This window comes from Vanacampus margaritifer, chromosome 13 (genome assembly GCF_051991255.1).
Source record: "Vanacampus margaritifer isolate UIUO_Vmar chromosome 13, RoL_Vmar_1.0, whole genome shotgun sequence".
Classification (NCBI taxonomy): domain Eukaryota; kingdom Metazoa; phylum Chordata; class Actinopteri; order Syngnathiformes; family Syngnathidae; genus Vanacampus; species Vanacampus margaritifer.
The window spans coordinates 23,249,381-23,266,760 of record NC_135444.1 but is presented as its reverse complement, the minus strand read 5'-3'; the positions used below and the strand labels follow the sequence as shown (position 1 = coordinate 23,266,760).

Sequence of the window (17,380 nt, the reverse complement as noted above, 5' to 3'; positions counted from 1 at the left end):
GGATTTTATATAGTCAGTCTAAGGACGAGTTGACAACAACTTTACACTGTTGCCTCACTAGTAACATGTAGTTGTCCTACTAGTGGGAAAAAGAGCATACTAGTACGTAGACACAAAAGCTGGATATGAAGGGTATCAAATAAATGCTTAAACGGCTTTACACACATACATGCAACAGCACACACACAAACGCACGCTTTTGTGGTTTGTCAGCAGTTCATCCTCTCACAGCCACCACAACATTAAATCAACAAACCAAATATATATTTTTTTAATTTAATGGGTCAGCGAGTTGTGAAAGACACTTCTGTCCCACACGGAATTCCACCGCCAAAACCCCAAAGCCCCCACCCCCACAAAAAAAAAAAAGAAACACTCATAGAACAGTGTAAATATATCAAGAAAATCTGACTTAAAACCAAAAAGAGCGTCACATAAACACCATGTTGCCTTCAAGTCCATTGGAAAGCTGAGTAGTACTCGTAACTGTATTGAATTACTTTTTTTTTTTAAGTAACCCTTCCAACCCTGTTCTTGAGTGATAAGCTTGATGGCCTGTACCCAAGTGAGCGTGTTTGTCCTCCAGAGGAATCGAACATTTTGTCCCGTGCGGTCAGTCCAACTTCGTAAACAAAAGCTTTTTTTTTTTTGTGTGTCCGCTGCGCATGTCGCGTTCGCTACATACTTGAGTGCTGCAGCATCTTGTGGACGCAGGCCTGTCGCCTGCGCGTCTCCTCGTCCAGCTGCTGCTTCAGCGTGGACACCTGCGCACCAGATTGAGAACTTTCAAACACTGACTAAGCCCCAAATCGAGTTCAGATATTCTAGTAGGCTTTTGCTGTCATTTTATTCTTCCTTCCTAAAGAAGCCTGAAGCTTTTGTGCTTACGGCTATTTTGAACATTTTGTTCATAATTCCCTCCATCTTGACTAAGGCTGAGTCGGCACACACCTGACACCATTTAAAATGTCTCTGATTAGCCCCAAATAAAGTTCTGTTTTTCTAGTAGGCTTTTCATGACGATTTTCACTCTTTTAGCAAAAGCCTGAAGGTTTTGTGCCAACATTGACTGCAATTTTGAACTGTTCATAATTCCCTCCACCTTGGCATACCAGTTCCAGCTAATGATTATTTTGTAGTAAACATAAACCAGCTTGAATTTTTTTTTTTTATTAAATGAAATTTTTTAATCGTAATTAATCGCATGACTTCAATATATTTTATATCGGTTCTAAATGTATAATAAAATAACATTAAAATCATTAAAAAGTTTTTATACTCTTGTTAACAAAAGAGGGAAAAAAATGTTAAACTAATATAAATATGGCTGCATCTTTTAGTCATTGATACAGTAATTTCACAATAATTAAATTTTATGAATTATTGTGACAGTTACAGTTACAATTTAAAAAAAAGTACTGTACTATAAAAAATACGAGTGTGACATTGATTTGTGTCGGTCATTTTTCTGCCACTAGATGGAATAATTACATTTGTGAGACGTTGGTGGCAGCTCAGTGCATTTTTCATTTAATTTTAAGAGCTATCTAATCTTTAACATGAAGTAACTTCTGCATTTTTTCAAATTGTAAAATACAACTTCACCCCAGTCTCCACAAATATATGCATTGTTATTGCATTTCTTACTGTTAAATTTCGACGTGGACATGAAATTAACGCACTCATTTTGACCCCCCTAATATAGAGATCAATTAAAAACAATGTTTGGTGTGGGGTCTCAATTACTCTTGGTTCACTCATCCATTCACACATACCTGATCCTCCAGACATTTGACCCTCTGACGGTGGGCCTTCTCCCGCATCTCCAGCGCCTGCCGGGCCTGCAGCTGAGCGTCGCGCGTCCGCTCTGTGGCCGTTTCCATCTCCCGGTGGTGGCGCGCCGTTACCTCCAGGAGGCGCTGCGCCTGAGCCTGCTCCAGCTGACCCACGCGTTCCTGAGCACATGTACACGCACAAAATACTGTAAGTGCGTGAGAAACGGTCATCCCGATCCAAAGCATACCACATCATATGCCCGACATCCAAGGTGAAAGTGGTGCTGACCTGCAGGACCGCCACCTGGTCCTGCCTCTCCGCCAGCTGCCGCTCGAGGCAGACTAGCGCCTGGCGCGTCTCCTTGGCGACCGCATCGTCCGTCCTCCGCCTGTCCGTCTCCGCCTAACCACACATCAACACACATGAAGAAGAAACAAAAAACGGGAAGCCAATAACGCGTGCTTACAATGCCGTTGCTGCCGTTTGCTCGCATTCGCATCTTGGCCGCTTATCTCACCTTCTCCAAAGACTTCCTGAGAGCGCCTTTGTCTTTCCCCAGCCGCGTCATAGCTTTCTCCATGTCGGCTTTTTCCCGCTGCAGCTGCTGCAGCGCCACCTGTAGGTTGGTCACCTTACTTTCCAGATTTGTCACCTTGCTTTCCAGCTGCTTAGCATTTTCTTGCACCACTTGTTGTGCCGCCTTTTGTTGCTTCAGACTCTTTGGGCGGAAGAAGGGGGGGGGGGGTGAAAGCAGGTCTATATACTATATTTACTCACTAGTAATAACAATAGATATGCAATCCCGACCCAACACAAATATTTTGCCTTTACAAAAGAAAAAAGTACTTTTGTCGAAAGTACTACATACACACAGTAACAGTAAACATGTAACATAATTAAATAGAACGTAATCGAACAGTTTGTGCATCTTGATAATTCAATGAGCATTCTGCTGCTCCTCCTTGTGTGCACGCTTCGGCCACCAGGGGGCAGTGTAATACAGATAGCCATACTACACAATTTGATTAACTCATTCACTTGCAGCCATTTTCACTGAAGCAATCCCCTTCGCTCCTGGCTGTTATACTGGATTTTAAGCCACCTCTTCATGTCAGAAGCTGCATCAAAGCCTTCTATATGCTCTTGCATTAAAAAAAAAAAAAAAAACGTGTATATACGTGTTTGTGAGTGAAGGACGAAGTATTAACAAAAATGTGTTTACACGTTTTGGGGTTTGAATGAGTTACGCACAGAAGGCTATCACAACTAGGCTGCAGGAATATGTGCTGTTTTTCACAGAGGATAAACAATACATGTCTGTGAAAATTGTCATATGGACCATCTCTGCACGTAGATTAGTAGATTGACGCCTTCTTAAAATCATCAGCTCTGTCATTTTTTTCAGATTTTTCAAGAAACACAAAAAATGGAACCATTTGCATCATGAGGAGATGATTTAGGCAAAAAAATATTGGCCAAAAAATGACTTAAGGAAATTATATTAAGAGGGTGACGAGATGCTAGTTTTGTTAGCCTGTCTATGGCAATTCCCATGACGTGTTAGCATTAAGCTAGTGCATTTCTTAAATGAAGCGGTTTGGTTGAACGTGAAGCACTAAGTCGAGGTACCACCATACGGAATCCAATGTCTCGTGTTCCAACCTGCTGCAGGCTCTTGTTGTGTTTGTCCAGCTCACGGTTCTTCTGTTCCCGGTCCTCCTGCTCCCTCTGAAGTGTCTGACTGCGTTCCATCAGAGAGTGGTTCAGCTTCTTGCTCTCCGCCAGGGCGGCTCGGCTTTCGTCCAGACCATCCTGTGATGTCACATGTCAGCATGTTGGGATCAAAGCCCAAAACGGGTCGGGTTAGTGATACGTTCAGCGTCAACCGGAATCATGTGAACGCTCGAAAGATCTCCACTGAAACGAATGGAGAAACTCGTTACTGTCGGGCTTAGATTTCGAGTTCAAATGAAGAGGAATTCGTATATATTGAGAAGAACCAAATGTAAAACCGTAGAACGGACGACCTGCATGAGTCGTCGTTCTGCCTCGCTGTCCGTCATGGCTTTGTGCAGCCGCATCAGGTTTTCCTGCAGCGCCCCCTCGCTGCTACGCTGCTCACCGAGCGCGGCCGTCAGCGCTCGGACCTGCTCGCCCAGCTGCCCCTGGCGCCGCTCGGCCCGGGCCAGCGCCGCGCTCTGCCGCTCCTCGCCGGCCCCCAGCGCCGCCTCGCTCTCACCGAGTTTCCTCGACGCCGTGGCTAGCCTCTCCCGTAACGCCGTCGTCTCGGCCTCCAGCTCGGAAGCTCTTTGGCGGGCGCGCTGCAGTTCGGCGTCCAGGGAGTAACAACCGAGCTGCAACTGGACCGTCCTCCTTTGGGCTTCCTCCAGGGCCTCTTTGAGCCTCTCGTTTTCTACCAGTGCGTTAGCCTGGGAGCTATCCAGCTTGTCCTGGGAGAGAATCATCAACGTGTCAAGTGTAGAACGGGGATGGACAACTGGCGTCAAGAAAATGGTGTCTTTTAGATAAAATAGGAAGCAGATTATTGTTTACTGAATTTCAACACAAATAGTTATAAATGTATCAGTGAGCCAAAAAAGACACAAACAATATAATTTTTTGTCAACAACAACACGAACCGTTGTCAATTTGTGTGAGGTGCAAAAAAAAAAAAAAAGTCAACATTACTTGGTTGGTTTTAGTTTAAAAATACTATTTTCAAGACCGCTGTGGTTGATGTGGGCCAAAAATTATTTTCTTATTTTTCAAAATCTTGCAGGTAAATTTAAGTAAAAATTTCTTGTTCTGTTGGTAGATAATTTTGCTTAATTTACTATATTTTTATTATTTATTCATTTTAACTCTTTGACTGCCAGACGTTTTCAGAAAAGGGATGCCGTGGGTGCCAGCCGATTTTAAGCATTTTGACTGACCTTTCAAGGTCCATAGAAAATTACGTGTTTGGACTATGGAAACACACATACTACCAAATGAAAGATTGGACTCTCATCTTTCATCAGAAAAAAAAGTTTGTTTCTACCTTATTCCGTTTTTTAGTAATCAACAATAGAAAATAGTTAGTTTCACCTCTGTTTTGAAACAAACGTCTTTTAACGTCTTTGGCACTCCTCCATAGGATTTTACTAAACGTTATTTAACGTTTTTGGCAGTCAAAGAGTTAATGTATTATTATTATATTTCATTATTTTTTATTTTATTATATTAATTATGTATTTATTTTATTATCATTTATTTTTATTTATTCCTTATTATTGATATTTTTATATCCTCATGCATGAGGAGTTTCCAACTTTGTGTCTTCCAAAAACGATGTGTCCTGGATGAAAATGCGATCTCGTGATCCACATGTCGCCACGACATGCGGCGCCGCTGCCTATTCTTGCTTCCTGCTCTCTGAACACGCACCTTAAGTGACTTGGACTCAGCCTGGGAAGCGAGCAGAGCGGACCGCAGCCGAGCGGCCTCCTCCTCCAGGTCCATCCTGTCTCGCTCGGCCGATTCCCGATGCAGGAAAAGCGAGGTCTGGGATTCGCGCAGTCGCTCTTCCATCTCCCGATTTCCTGCCAAAACGCATTGTGTTGAATTTTTACCAATCATTCTCGTTAACGTGCGTCCACTCGCTACCGTCTTTGAACTGCTTAAGGGACTTGTGGAGTTTGGTCACATCGCTGGCCGACTTTCCTTGGAGCGCTGACACCTGCTCGCTTACAATGACTAGCTGAGCCTTGGACTCATCCTAAAAAACAAAACAAATAGACCTCCTCTAAGTCCAAGTGCTTTGGTGCCTTTACAGTTTTACATTTCAGCTTTACACTTTAGCTCTTTGACTGCCAAAAACGTTAAATAACGTTTAGTAAAATCCTATGGAGTGCCAAAGACGTCAAAATACGTTTTTTCAAAACAGAAGTGAAACTAACCATTTTCTATTGCTGATGACTGAAAAACGGAATAAGGTAGAAACAAACTTTTTTTTCTGATGAAAGATGAGAGTCCAATCTTTCATTTGGTAGTATGTGTGTTTCCATAGTCCAAACACATAATTTTCTGCGGACCTTGAAAGATCAGTCAAAAATGCTTAAATCGGCTGGCACCCACGGCATCCCTTTTCTGAAAACGTCTGGCAGTCAAAGAGTTAAGATTAGGAGAACCGGCATAAGCGAAGACATACTCTTTCTCTCTGTGTGTCTCTGAGTTCTCTCTGGAGGTCCTGCAGGCAAGCCTGGATGAAGTCCAAGTCCAGTTCTTCATCATCAGCGCCGGAAGTGGAGATGCCGGTCACGCCGTCCCCTGCCGAGTCTGCGGCGAGCGGCGTGTAAACCTCCTGACAGCCGCATGTAAACTAACAAGCAACAAGACAAACCTTGAAGAGGAAGTGTCCTCCTGGGGGACGTCAGGCGGAGACGGCGGAGCGCCGAGCCCAGCGCGGACACTTTGCGCTCCAGCTCGCCACGCCGGCCCTCGCTCGCCCCCAGTCGACGCTCCAGGTCCAGGGCGGCGGCCTCTGCGCGGCTCAGGCGGACGCTCACCTCTCCGTTCTGGAGGGCGGCGTCCTCCAGGGCTCGCTTCAGCCGGGCGGCCTCGTCGCCATGCTTCTGGTCGGTCAGCTGCCGCTGGGCTTGTCGCACCCGCTGCAGCTCCGAGCTCTGGCGTTCAGCCTCCGCCAGCTCCAAAACGCGCCTCTGCAGGGAGGACGCCTGATCGAGGAGAACACGGATGGAATCGGGTTTGCTGGTGAAGCGCAGCGGTTGTCGAAATGGCGGTCGCCAACATCCGCTATATTCAACATTTACGATGAACGCCTTTCAACGGTTTGTTTACTTACGTTACGTAATGTATTTTAACTCATTCACTCCCAGCCTTTTTCGCTGAAGCAACCCCCTTCGCTCCCGGCTGTTTTACTGGATTTTGACTGATCTCGCAAGGCCCACCGAATATTGTGTTCTATTGCTATAAAAACATGGAACCTACCAAAAGAAAGATTAGAATCTCTTCTTTCATCAGGAGAAAAAAAATATTTCTATCTGTTTCCATTTTGCAGCAATTTGCCTTAGAATATAGCTAAGTTTCATCAATATTCACAAATCTGTTTTAAACGGTTGGGAAAACAGTTTTTTTTGCAACATGGGCCTGGTTGATCTCTTATACTCTGCTGCTACCTGCTGGCCGTTTTCTTACAAATGCAATTATGCCATCTAGTGGCAGAAAAATGACCTCAACACAAATCAACATCACACTCGTTTTTTACAGCGCAGTACATCTTTTTAATTTTAACTCAATGTTATTAATTATTCTGAAATTACTGTATTAATGACTAAAAGATGCAGTCATATTTCTATTAGTTTAACATTTTTTTGCCACTATATATGAAAATATGAATAGTATGAAAACTTTTATTGCACATTTAGAACACATATGAAATTTGTGACTTAACTATTGAAGTCATGCAATTAATTAAGATTATGACACCCCTAGTTTCTATATTTAGTGCAGTATTCATATTCAAATTATGCAGATTGTTGCAGTGGCCTACAATAATGTAAAAATGTAATTTTATCATTTTAATTTCTTGTCAGTGAGAATGATAATAGTTTTATATTTGATCAATTAGTTATGGTATAAATGTGTCTGATGAGTAAAACTATAAAAATACAATTTAAAAAAAGTCTCTCTATTTTGTAGTTTTTCACGTGCTGCAGTGATTGTATAATCCGGCCAATCAAACCTTAACCAAGATTATCAATAGTGAGGCCATATTAATAAATAGTATAATACAATAATAAATATGAATAAATAATGAAAATGTGTTAAAACTACATGTTTCCCTGAGTTAAAGGTCAAAGGTGGGCATTACCTGATTGTTGGCTGCATCTCTGGCCGCCTCGCACTCCAAAACTTTCTGCTTGAGGTCGAAGGTCTGGCGTCGCGCCTCTTCCTGCTGCTGCTCCTCCTGACACAGGTGCGCCTGCAGCTGCTTCAGCTCTTGCGCCTGACGATGCTTCTCACCTTCCAGGACCTTCACCTGCGACAAACAGGGTTATTCCGTAACAATTTCATCGGTCTTTTGGGCACTTGATTTGGTGTCCGACTTTGCCACCTGTCTGCGCAGCTCGCGGCTCCGTCGGCGTAACTGCAGCCGCGACGTTTCGATCTCCCGCGTGCTGCTCCTCAAGGCGGAGGCCTGCCGCTGCACGGAGGCGCTGCGCTCTTCCGAGACGGACAGCTGCTGCTCACGCTCCTCCAACGCTCGCCTCAAGCTGAAGAATGAGAAGAGGAATGAAAAGGAGCCACACTTGACGGCAAATGAGCCAACGATTTGTCGTTTGGAAAAGAAAGGACACCAGACCCGCTGTTGTCGCTCTCCGCCCGCTTGACGGAGGCTCTGAGCTCCTGGTTGGAGGCGCGAATTGTTTCCTTCTCACTGGTTTGGTCGTCCAGTGAGCGTCGCAGGTTGAGGGCCTCCTTGCGCTGCTGCTCCCAATTCTGAGAGCTCTCCTGGAGGGACCGCCGGGCCTCGGCCAGCTCCCTCCGGACTTCTCCCAGTCGCTCTTCGGTGTCCCGCAGCTGACTTTGAAGAGCTTCCACCTTCCGCGGGATCGTGACACGATAGAACACAACTAATTAAAACACGACTGACAAAAAGGACAGTCCGGTATCTTGTTCATGAAAGCTCATTACAATGAACCCCATTGCTATGCCGTGAGTTATTTTTATCACCGCTTTATTGCGGATTTTGAAGCAATCTTTTTTTTTTTTTAATATAGGTTATATACAGGAAAGTCTGGTTGGGGGTTGTTAAGCTTTTCCGTTAACTCTTTGACTGCCAAAAAGTTTAATAACATTTAGTAAAATCCTATGGAGGAGTGCCAAAGACGTTAAAAGACGTTTGTTTCAAAACAGAGGTGAAACTAACCATTTTCTATTGTTGATTACTGAAAAACGGAATAAGGTAGAAAAATGACCGACAGAAATCGAGGTAATGTTTCCCATTGAAATGAATGGAAGTGTGATTAATCTGTTCCATTTCCAAAACTAAATTATTATTATTTATTTTTTGGGGTGTGTGGTTCAAAATAATTTGAGCTCTCAAACAATTATTATTTTTAAATTAGATGAATCACATCTTAGAATTTTGATTAATAACAATTAATCACTTAATTAAAAGGACTTTTTTATCAAAAAAAATTTGCCCGCCAAATTTGAAGAGCACGTTATGTGCTATTTTTTCCCCTGACACTTAATAATGTGATTAATCTGCATTAATACATGATTAACTCTTTGACTGCCAAAAACGTTAAATAACGTTTAGTAAAATCCAATGGAGGAGTGCCAAAGACGTTAAAAGACGTTTGTTTCAAAACAGAGGTGAAACTAACCATTTTCTATTGTTGATTACTGAAAAACGGAATAAGGTAGAAACAAACTTTTTTTTCCGATTGAAAGATGAGAGTCCAATCTTTCATTTGGTAGTATGTGTGTTTCCATAGTCCAAACACATAATTTTCTGTGGACCTTGAAAGATCAGTCAAAATGCTTAAATCGGCTGGCACTGGCGACGTCCCGTTTCTGAAAACGTCTGGCAGTCAAAGAGTTAACAGTGGGTGCAACCAAATAATATTAAAATGAGACAAAAAATATTGTCAATATAATAAAGGTTTTAAGTAGGGTTATCGGTCGATTCATTTTTAATCGTAATTAATCACATCAATTCAATAACTAACTCATGATTAATTGCAAGTTAATCACACATTTGTATATCTCTTCTAAATGTACACTAAAATAAAAAGTACTGAAGCATTCCCACATGTTATTGTGATTTTTCACCGTTGAAATTTCAACTTGCTTCAAAAGTTCACACCTTCCGGGGTATTTATCGTCTGATTCCACATTACTTTCAGTATTTGCACAATTTAACGTTAGAAAGTTTCACTTTACTTCGAAAGCATTTAGCAATTAGCATTCAGCTTTCAGCATTCCCACGCAATTTCTGCAGAAATTGCACTTAGTCTCGTTCATAGAGTTATTTGAAGTTAAAAAAAAAAAAAAAAGAGTTATTTGAAGTTAAAGTTAAAAAGATGTACTGTAATGTAAAAAAAAAAAAAAAAAAAAAAAGAGAGTGTGAGACATTGATTTGTATTGAGGTCATTTTCCTGCTAGTAGATGGCATAAGCATTTAATGTTGGACATTGATGAAACCTGGTAAAAGGGGCGGGCATTAATCGAGCGTTAAGAAAATGAATGGTGTTCAGGGAGCGTTAAATTAACTCAATATTAATGCACTCGTTTTGACATCCCTCGTCTTAAGACAAAAATGGCTTCAATATTCATTCATTCCCGTGGGGGAAAAATCGATTCAGGTTTTTTGGTTTATTGTTTAATTTAATGGTACGATGTTGAAGCAGCTACTAGGGAAAAAGATGGTTGATAAAAAAAAGTAAAAGTAACAAGGACTTGATTTCAAGTCCAAATGGGAGAATGATCTCATGTAAACAAAGCAGAGTGAGCACATGACCTATATTAGTATCTTTTTTTTTTCTTCATATTTATATTTGGCTCGGGGGAGGACGGACGGAGCTTATCAGGGCCGGGGGGGGCTAAGAGCCGTTTGGGCACACGGCCAGCTTGCGTCTCCTCACTGAGCTCACAGTGTCAAGAATCCACAGAGTGATGTGATAAACAGCAGCGCAGCCCCTGAAACTGCCAACGTGTGGGGGAGGGAGGAGGCCACACACGGCGAGTCCTGATTCCTGCTCATAAACTCATGTGAGGAATAACAAGCTCATCTCACCCATTAGACTTCAGTGGGAACATTGGAACACTCTAAGCTCATTTCACTCACTAACATGGATATTAGGTGTCACGTATTATGAGTAAGACCCCACAAAAAAAAGCTTCAAGGAGCCGAGTTTGAAAAGAAACATGAAAAATGCCATTTTGGTTCGAAGACACCATTTTGATACGGTGGCGCATTTTGAGATCGTTTCATGTTACGTTAATTCAATTCCGGCCCGGCCTGGGCCATCGGTAGGAGCAGGACAATTCCCTGTGGGCCATCAGGGGGCGCTATTTTTTTTGGGCAGCGGGTAAGAAAGACACTGTTGTTTTGAAATAGGCCCGCACATCTGTCGGCAAAGAGACAATCATTAGTGGGGTTTCCATCCAAATTTTCAAGAAATGCCAAAAGAAAAACTGAATGGAAAAGCTAGGAATTCAAAAAAGGGCCGCAAATTAGCAAAAAAAAAGTTTTGATGCTTGGAGGGGGTGGATTTTGAAGCGTATAGAAAAAAGGAAAATGCAAATTTTGGCTATGGAAACGGCTTTTGCGAATAAACACTGAGAAGGCCGGATACACGTTGCATATTTTGACCGGATATTACGTCACGCGTACGTTTGTAGTCACAAAGCAATGGCGGATGATAAAGTAAGGTATGTTTGGCGACGACACAGAAATATTTTTGGAATGAATTAAAGAAGCGAATATTAACGCAATTTTGGAGGGAAAACAGCAAAGAAACGCTACAGCAAGAAAAAAAAGCGCAAACTCATACGACATCGCACGGCACAGTCGCTTCCTGTTTTTCTTCTTCTTTTAAATTACTGATGGATCCCATCTCTATGTTGTATAGCGCCACCTACAGCGGCGGAGTCCCCTGTCAATATTTGCAAAAGAAGATCAGATGGAAACGGGCACAAGTCGCGTGTCCGTTTAGCGCATTTTTAGTAAATTTGCATTAAAAAATTTGGATGGAAACTCGACTAGTGTCAAGTCTGTCAACTGTAATTCCAGTGCTATTTACGTAGGTCATTACATTTTAATATATATAGCACTGACTGCCCGCCTTTGTTACTAAGGGTGTCACCAAGTTACAAAAATTGAATATTAAAAGTAGCAAAACTTTAATCCACGAATTAAAAATTAAAAACCTTGTCTGTACAAAAACAACACATTAAAGCTGGCAAACACTTTATGGGTCCTTCAAAAATGAAATTGCTCTCGATATTTTTGACCAAATTTGACTAGAATGACTGATGATGGTAAATTACGTAACATTTGACTTGTCTTTATTGCTTGTGGGCGGAGCTTGGCAGCCAAGTTGGATGACTCGCCATAAAAATAGAAAACTGCACAAACGCCTCGTGTGTGATGAAGGTCCCGCCCTGAAGAGAATCGTCGGCACTAAGAACTGGCAGAAAAGTATCGCACACCCCTGAGACCTGACGGTGTGAGGGTCCGTTCATCGCCGGCGCTCGCAGCTTTCATTTTATATGATCCCCCCCCCCCTCCCCTCCCCTTCTTCAGGATGAGATGGGGCAGTGTTGTGTTATATGGACGAGAAAGGAGGGGAGAGGTGGGAGTGGGGTTGAGGGTCCCGGTGGAGCCAGCCTTTTGCTGTTACAAGGGGGAGAAAATAAACAGCCGCCCGCCCCTCTTCACTGCTGGCTTATTTACACTAGGGGTTAACACAAACTTTGATTTCATAATATGGTACCGGGGACTCCCGACCCCACCGCTGTCCCACCAGCCCTACTCATACTGATGCTGTCCAGCTTCCCCTCCTCTGTCACTCATATACAAATGAGATAAAAATCCAATGAATGAATGAAGGACCATTGTTAAGTTAATATGGATTTTTTTTCCCCCTTGTGTGTGCATTTGGTAACCAAACGAGTAAAACAACATGTTTTTTGCTCATATAACGAGTTTTCAGTTGTCATCAAGGCTTTTCATTTGAGGTATAATTCAATGTAGAGTTCAAATAAAAAAAAATAGAGTGGAGAATTAAATAGCACATAACACATGGATAAAGACAACATTGTGGCGTGGCCAAATGCTAGTTTCAACAGGGGGCAAAGGACTATTGAGGAGAAATACAGACAAGAACTGAGGCCGACCAGGCTGAGCAAATAAGAAACGTATTGCTTGGGAACATAAAAATGGACAAATACAACATTGTGGAGCAAAACACATTTCAGACTCTACTGAAGAAAATAAACATCAATGATGATAGGCAGACTTGCCTGAACAAATAAGTAGCGCAGGTCTTTGGACAAAAAACGTAGATGTACACAACACTGTGGAGTGACCACATGTCAGAATACTGGGGGAAAAAAAGGACTGTTGCGGAGAAAATACAGAAAAATGCAGATGAAGATGTGAGGCAGACCAGTCGGAACAAATAAGTCTTTTTACCACAAAAAAAAGAAGGATGCACACAACATTGTGGAGTGACCGCGTCAGAGTATAGTGAGGGAAAAGGACTATTGGGGAGAACTACTGATAAACGACAAGAAATGAGACAGACGGGGTGGAACAATTAAGTGCCTTAGGTCCACAAAGCGTAAATGGATGCACACAACACTGTGGAGCGACCACCATATCAAATTCCACCAGCAAAAAGAGGGACTCTTTTAAAGGAAGTGGATTGAATTGGCAAAAACCAAAGCAGGGTGGGCTGAACAAATACAGCACGTGGTTTAACTCCTTGGGATGTAAACACTTATGCACACAACATTGTGGAACCAACGCATGTAAGAATCTATCGGGGAAAGTGGACAGTTACGGCGGAATACAGTGAAATGGAGCATGTCAGAGACCAGAAAACTCAACTCAACTTCATTTAAATATGCTAATTGTCAGTTAACATCTCTGCTTAGCATCAGATCAACTTGAATGCTGTGACATGGGACTGCTTTTAAGCGTTTCCCATAACCGTGGGAAGCCTTCCAAATGGTGGCGGTCTAGCATTCGTGGTCATTCGCTACAATTTGACAGATTGAAGCCAAGATGATCTGCTCCCCTGAAAGCCAAATTTCCCCCAAAGATAAACACGGGTTCTTTTCCCCGGGAAAGCCAGCGTCTAAATCACGGCACAGTGAGCCTCCTTTCGGCTTTATGAGCTCACTGTTATGCTAAAAGGACCCGGGCCACTTGTCATCCTTAAAGATTGGTCGCCTGGGAGGAGAATAAGGCCAGTCTTCAGAGCGGACGCTAGATTTCTTTTGTTTTAGGGAGACGGGAACGTTTTCTGGCAAACAAAACCTTGACTTTGGAAGGCAACTCTAGTTAGCCGGTTATCTCGTCAGTTTGTTGGTTATTCAAACCCGCAGCAAACAGAAGTTCCTGACCTGGCGCTGGGCAGCCTGCTGCTGTTGGCTCAGCTCACGTAGCTTCTCGCCTGCACTCCGCTCGGCCGCCTGGTGCGAGCTCAGCGCCGCCTCAAATCGGGCTCGCAGCCGCTGCGTCTCGCACCGCAGGAGCGACATTTCATTCTGGGAAACGAGAAGAGGAAAACGTGCGCGGTTGAAACGAGCGAAGAAACGTGGAAGGATGGTGAAGGTGACCTAGTGACCTGGTCCCGATCCTGCGCGGCGAGCGCTTCCTTGCGAGTGAGTTCCAGATCACGGCTTGCAGAATCGAGATCCTTCTGGAGGACAGCAAGTTTCTCCAACAGGGACGCCTTCTCCGTCTCCTTCTGGGACGAAGCCTGATCACCAAAGACACACGATCAAAACTCTTACCTAAACTATCGAGATTCATTCCTCCCATTTTTGGCTTTGGTCTCAACATGTCGTTCTTGCTTTGGATTCAAAAGTTAGTTAGTCTGTGTGGCTCGGTGGTCTAAAAGTAGGATTGTGAAAGGTCCCGGGTTCAAACTTCAAATCCTGGACGAGCCCTCCTTTGAATGGGTGACAAAATTTGGCTGTGATTTGGTGGTCTAGGGCGGCGGTCCGCAACTTTTACTGTCAAAAGAGACATTTTTAAGCTTAAGTAATACAAAATTTAAAAATCTGTCAAGAGCCGCTGCACCAAAAATATGCAGCGTCCAGTACTTTGACATTCATTTTCTTCTACATTTTGTCTTCCGCTTTTGATTTTTTTGGTGTCATTTTTTTTTATACTTTAGACTATTCAGCCTTTCTGTCAAATTTCTGACATTTTTGGCAATTTCTCATTTTTAGCTGTCACTATCAAATATTTTTACACTCGATTACTCTTAACCAGTGATTGGTGGTTATTTCATACGTCGTATTCATATAGTGATTTAAAAAAAATTGATGTTGTACTAAGTTACCAGTTTGGGCATTGTTTTCCAAATTAAACTCGGGTGTTTGTCTTCTTTCATGAAGGACTACAAAAATCAGCAAACAATTACTGTTGATATGCTGAAATGAGAGGATTTAGACAATTTAAAAAAAAAAAAAATGGCTCCAAACGATTACTTGATTAGTAAAATAGTTGCCAATTTGATAATCAATTACTTGTCGATTAATCGATTAATTTTGACAACTCTGGACATATTCGAGTAATTTTCTAACTTTCTTCTTCCGTTTTTGGGATATTTTATGGCTATTTTTGGATTTTTTTCTGTCTTTTATGCTATCAATTTCCAGATTTTTTAAAAAGCGATTTTGTGGGCATTTTATGGTAATTTTCAGGATTTCTTCTTTTGTTTATGGACATTTGAAAGTTACATTTAAAACAAATAAATGTTCAGATTTTTTTTTTGGGGGGGGGGGGGGGCAATTCTAAAGACATTTTATGGTAATTTTCTGCCATCTTTTGTTTTTGGACATTTTAACATTTTCTTTTGTGCGTTTTTATTGAATTCTCTGACATTTTTGGCAATTTCATGGAATTTTATGGTTAACTGTCTGTTTTTCCTTTTTGAACATCTTATAGTCACTTTGTGGATATTTTTAGGTAATTAAAAAAAAAAAACTCTCTTTTTCTGACAATTTAAAAACTTGGACCCTGACATTTTTTAAGTATACAATTCTTTTTTTTAAATCTAGAGCATTAATTTAGAAAATTTTACCTAAAAAAAATATTTAAAAAATCGACATTCATTTCTACAATTTTTTTTAAAGAGATCAACAGGAGCTTAAGATCCACATGTGGCTCCAGAGCCTCAGGTTGCAGACCCCTGGTCTTGGGGTGAGATTCTCGCTTAGGGCGTGAGAACTCCTGGGTTCAAATCCTAGACGAGCTCAAACTAGAGATCTAACCACGTCTTTTGTCCGACTCACCTGCTGTTTCTCGCTGTTGGCCTTCATTTTGCTTGTCTCGCAATCCTGCTGCACTCTGAGCATCTCGTCCTTTAGCTTCTGCACTTCCTCTCTGCTGCGCTCTGCCATTTCCTGGTTGAGCGAGCGCAGCTGCTCGTGCTGCCTCGTCAGCTCTATAAGCTCCTGCTCCTGTAGACCACCACCATCATCATCATCATCATCCTCATCTTCATCCTCATCATCATCAGGGCCAAACCTTGTGCCTGCGTTGATCCTCCAGCTGCTGTCGGTGAAGTTTGTCTGTGTTCTTCTGGCTCTCCACTCGAACCAGCTTCTCCTCCAGCTCGCTGCGCTCGTGTGCCGCCTGAGCAAGCTCCCGCTCAGCATCCAAACGCGCCCGAGCAACGTCACCTGCACGAAAATTGTGACTCGTAAACATGGTGGTCAATCAGACACATTTTCTAGCAAAAGTGCGTCTTTGAAGGGCGCCTGAATGTCGCCAAAATGGCTGCTTCAAACCAACATGGCTTCCTGATATTAGATTGATTCATAAGCTAGTGTAGGTTAAATTTAGAAGCTGCAGTCAAAACATACAACGGTTCTCTTAGTTCAGGATTTGCTTCCATTTTGACAAAATTTAGAGTCTACAGTCCAAACACAAGTGGAAGTCAAAAAGATGATCCCAGGATATGCAAGGTGGCTTTTTTCGTGTTTTTGACCCCATTGTGGGATTGATGTGCTGGGAAAGTCATGCCCATACACGAGCAGCTGTTGCGGAGCTGGTAGATAAAATATGGTTGTCTTGTGGGCCCTGTGGGAAGAGAGGGGGTTGGCACATGGGTGAGGGTGGGCTGCAGCGGGGGGGAGATCTACTCACGCGTTAAGGCTTCGTTAGCCGAGAGCAAGCCGCGCCTCTCGGCCTCGGCGCGGCTACACTCGGCTTCCAGGGACGAGGCCAGCTCGCGACTCTGGAACACGTTGGTCTCCAGGGACTGCTTCTCGGCTCTGGAAGGACAAGCGCGGTCAGAAGACACGCTCGGACTTATGGCTGGGTTGCGATGGAAATGTTTTTTCTTCTTCTTTTTTCTCTCTATTGTTATAAGAGCAAATGAAAATGATGACAGTATTCAAAACACGTGTCGTTTTTTTTGGTTTGGTTCCATCTGTAGGATTTGCTTTACTTCATTTTTTAATTTCAAATTAGACTGATGTGGGTGCGTGACGTCTCCAGTATATTAAATTTCCAAAGTGTGTGCGTGAATGTGCATGTTTCTTAAAGGGACAGTAAGATACTTTTACTTTATGTTGATTATGGTTAACTTCCACATTTCTTGACCGATTCCAGTCGTTCAGCTCATTTACATTTTTTAAATACATTTTCAAAAAAAACACATTATTATTATTATTTTAAATATATATTTTTTTTATTAAATGGAATGGACTGCTATTTAAATACTGCTTTTTTACAAGTGCTACTACTACTATTGCTACAAGTACTACATACATGCGTCTTTTCCACCTTGCAAGAGTCAGCAGTCCCATTCAAAATTTCCGCGGGAATTTTTCTAGTTTTTTATTT

At 42.5% G+C, this 17,380-nt stretch overlaps 1 protein-coding gene across 1 annotated transcript in view; it reads right to left on the bottom strand.

Annotated features, from left to right (window-relative positions):
- Positions 1 to 407: 407 nt before the first annotated feature.
- Positions 408 to 17,380, bottom strand: part of crocc2 (ciliary rootlet coiled-coil, rootletin family member 2) — a 31,521-nt gene continuing 14,548 nt past the window's right edge. The window contains exons 20-37 of the mRNA XM_077583985.1: positions 16,679 to 16,806; positions 16,058 to 16,212; positions 15,823 to 15,990; positions 14,145 to 14,279; positions 13,921 to 14,064; positions 8,141 to 8,379; positions 7,892 to 8,051; positions 7,649 to 7,816; positions 6,158 to 6,491; positions 5,966 to 6,093; positions 5,422 to 5,533; positions 5,203 to 5,357; positions 3,804 to 4,226; positions 3,439 to 3,588; positions 2,294 to 2,494; positions 2,065 to 2,178; positions 1,776 to 1,955; positions 408 to 764 (exon numbers count right to left, since the gene is read on the bottom strand). Coding sequence (XP_077440111.1) covers positions 678 to 764; positions 1,776 to 1,955; positions 2,065 to 2,178; positions 2,294 to 2,494; positions 3,439 to 3,588; positions 3,804 to 4,226; positions 5,203 to 5,357; positions 5,422 to 5,533; positions 5,966 to 6,093; positions 6,158 to 6,491; positions 7,649 to 7,816; positions 7,892 to 8,051; positions 8,141 to 8,379; positions 13,921 to 14,064; positions 14,145 to 14,279; positions 15,823 to 15,990; positions 16,058 to 16,212; positions 16,679 to 16,806 — 3,181 coding nt within the window. The 3' untranslated portion in view covers positions 408 to 677. The remainder of the gene's footprint in view (positions 765 to 1,775; positions 1,956 to 2,064; positions 2,179 to 2,293; positions 2,495 to 3,438; positions 3,589 to 3,803; positions 4,227 to 5,202; positions 5,358 to 5,421; positions 5,534 to 5,965; positions 6,094 to 6,157; positions 6,492 to 7,648; positions 7,817 to 7,891; positions 8,052 to 8,140; positions 8,380 to 13,920; positions 14,065 to 14,144; positions 14,280 to 15,822; positions 15,991 to 16,057; positions 16,213 to 16,678; positions 16,807 to 17,380) is intronic.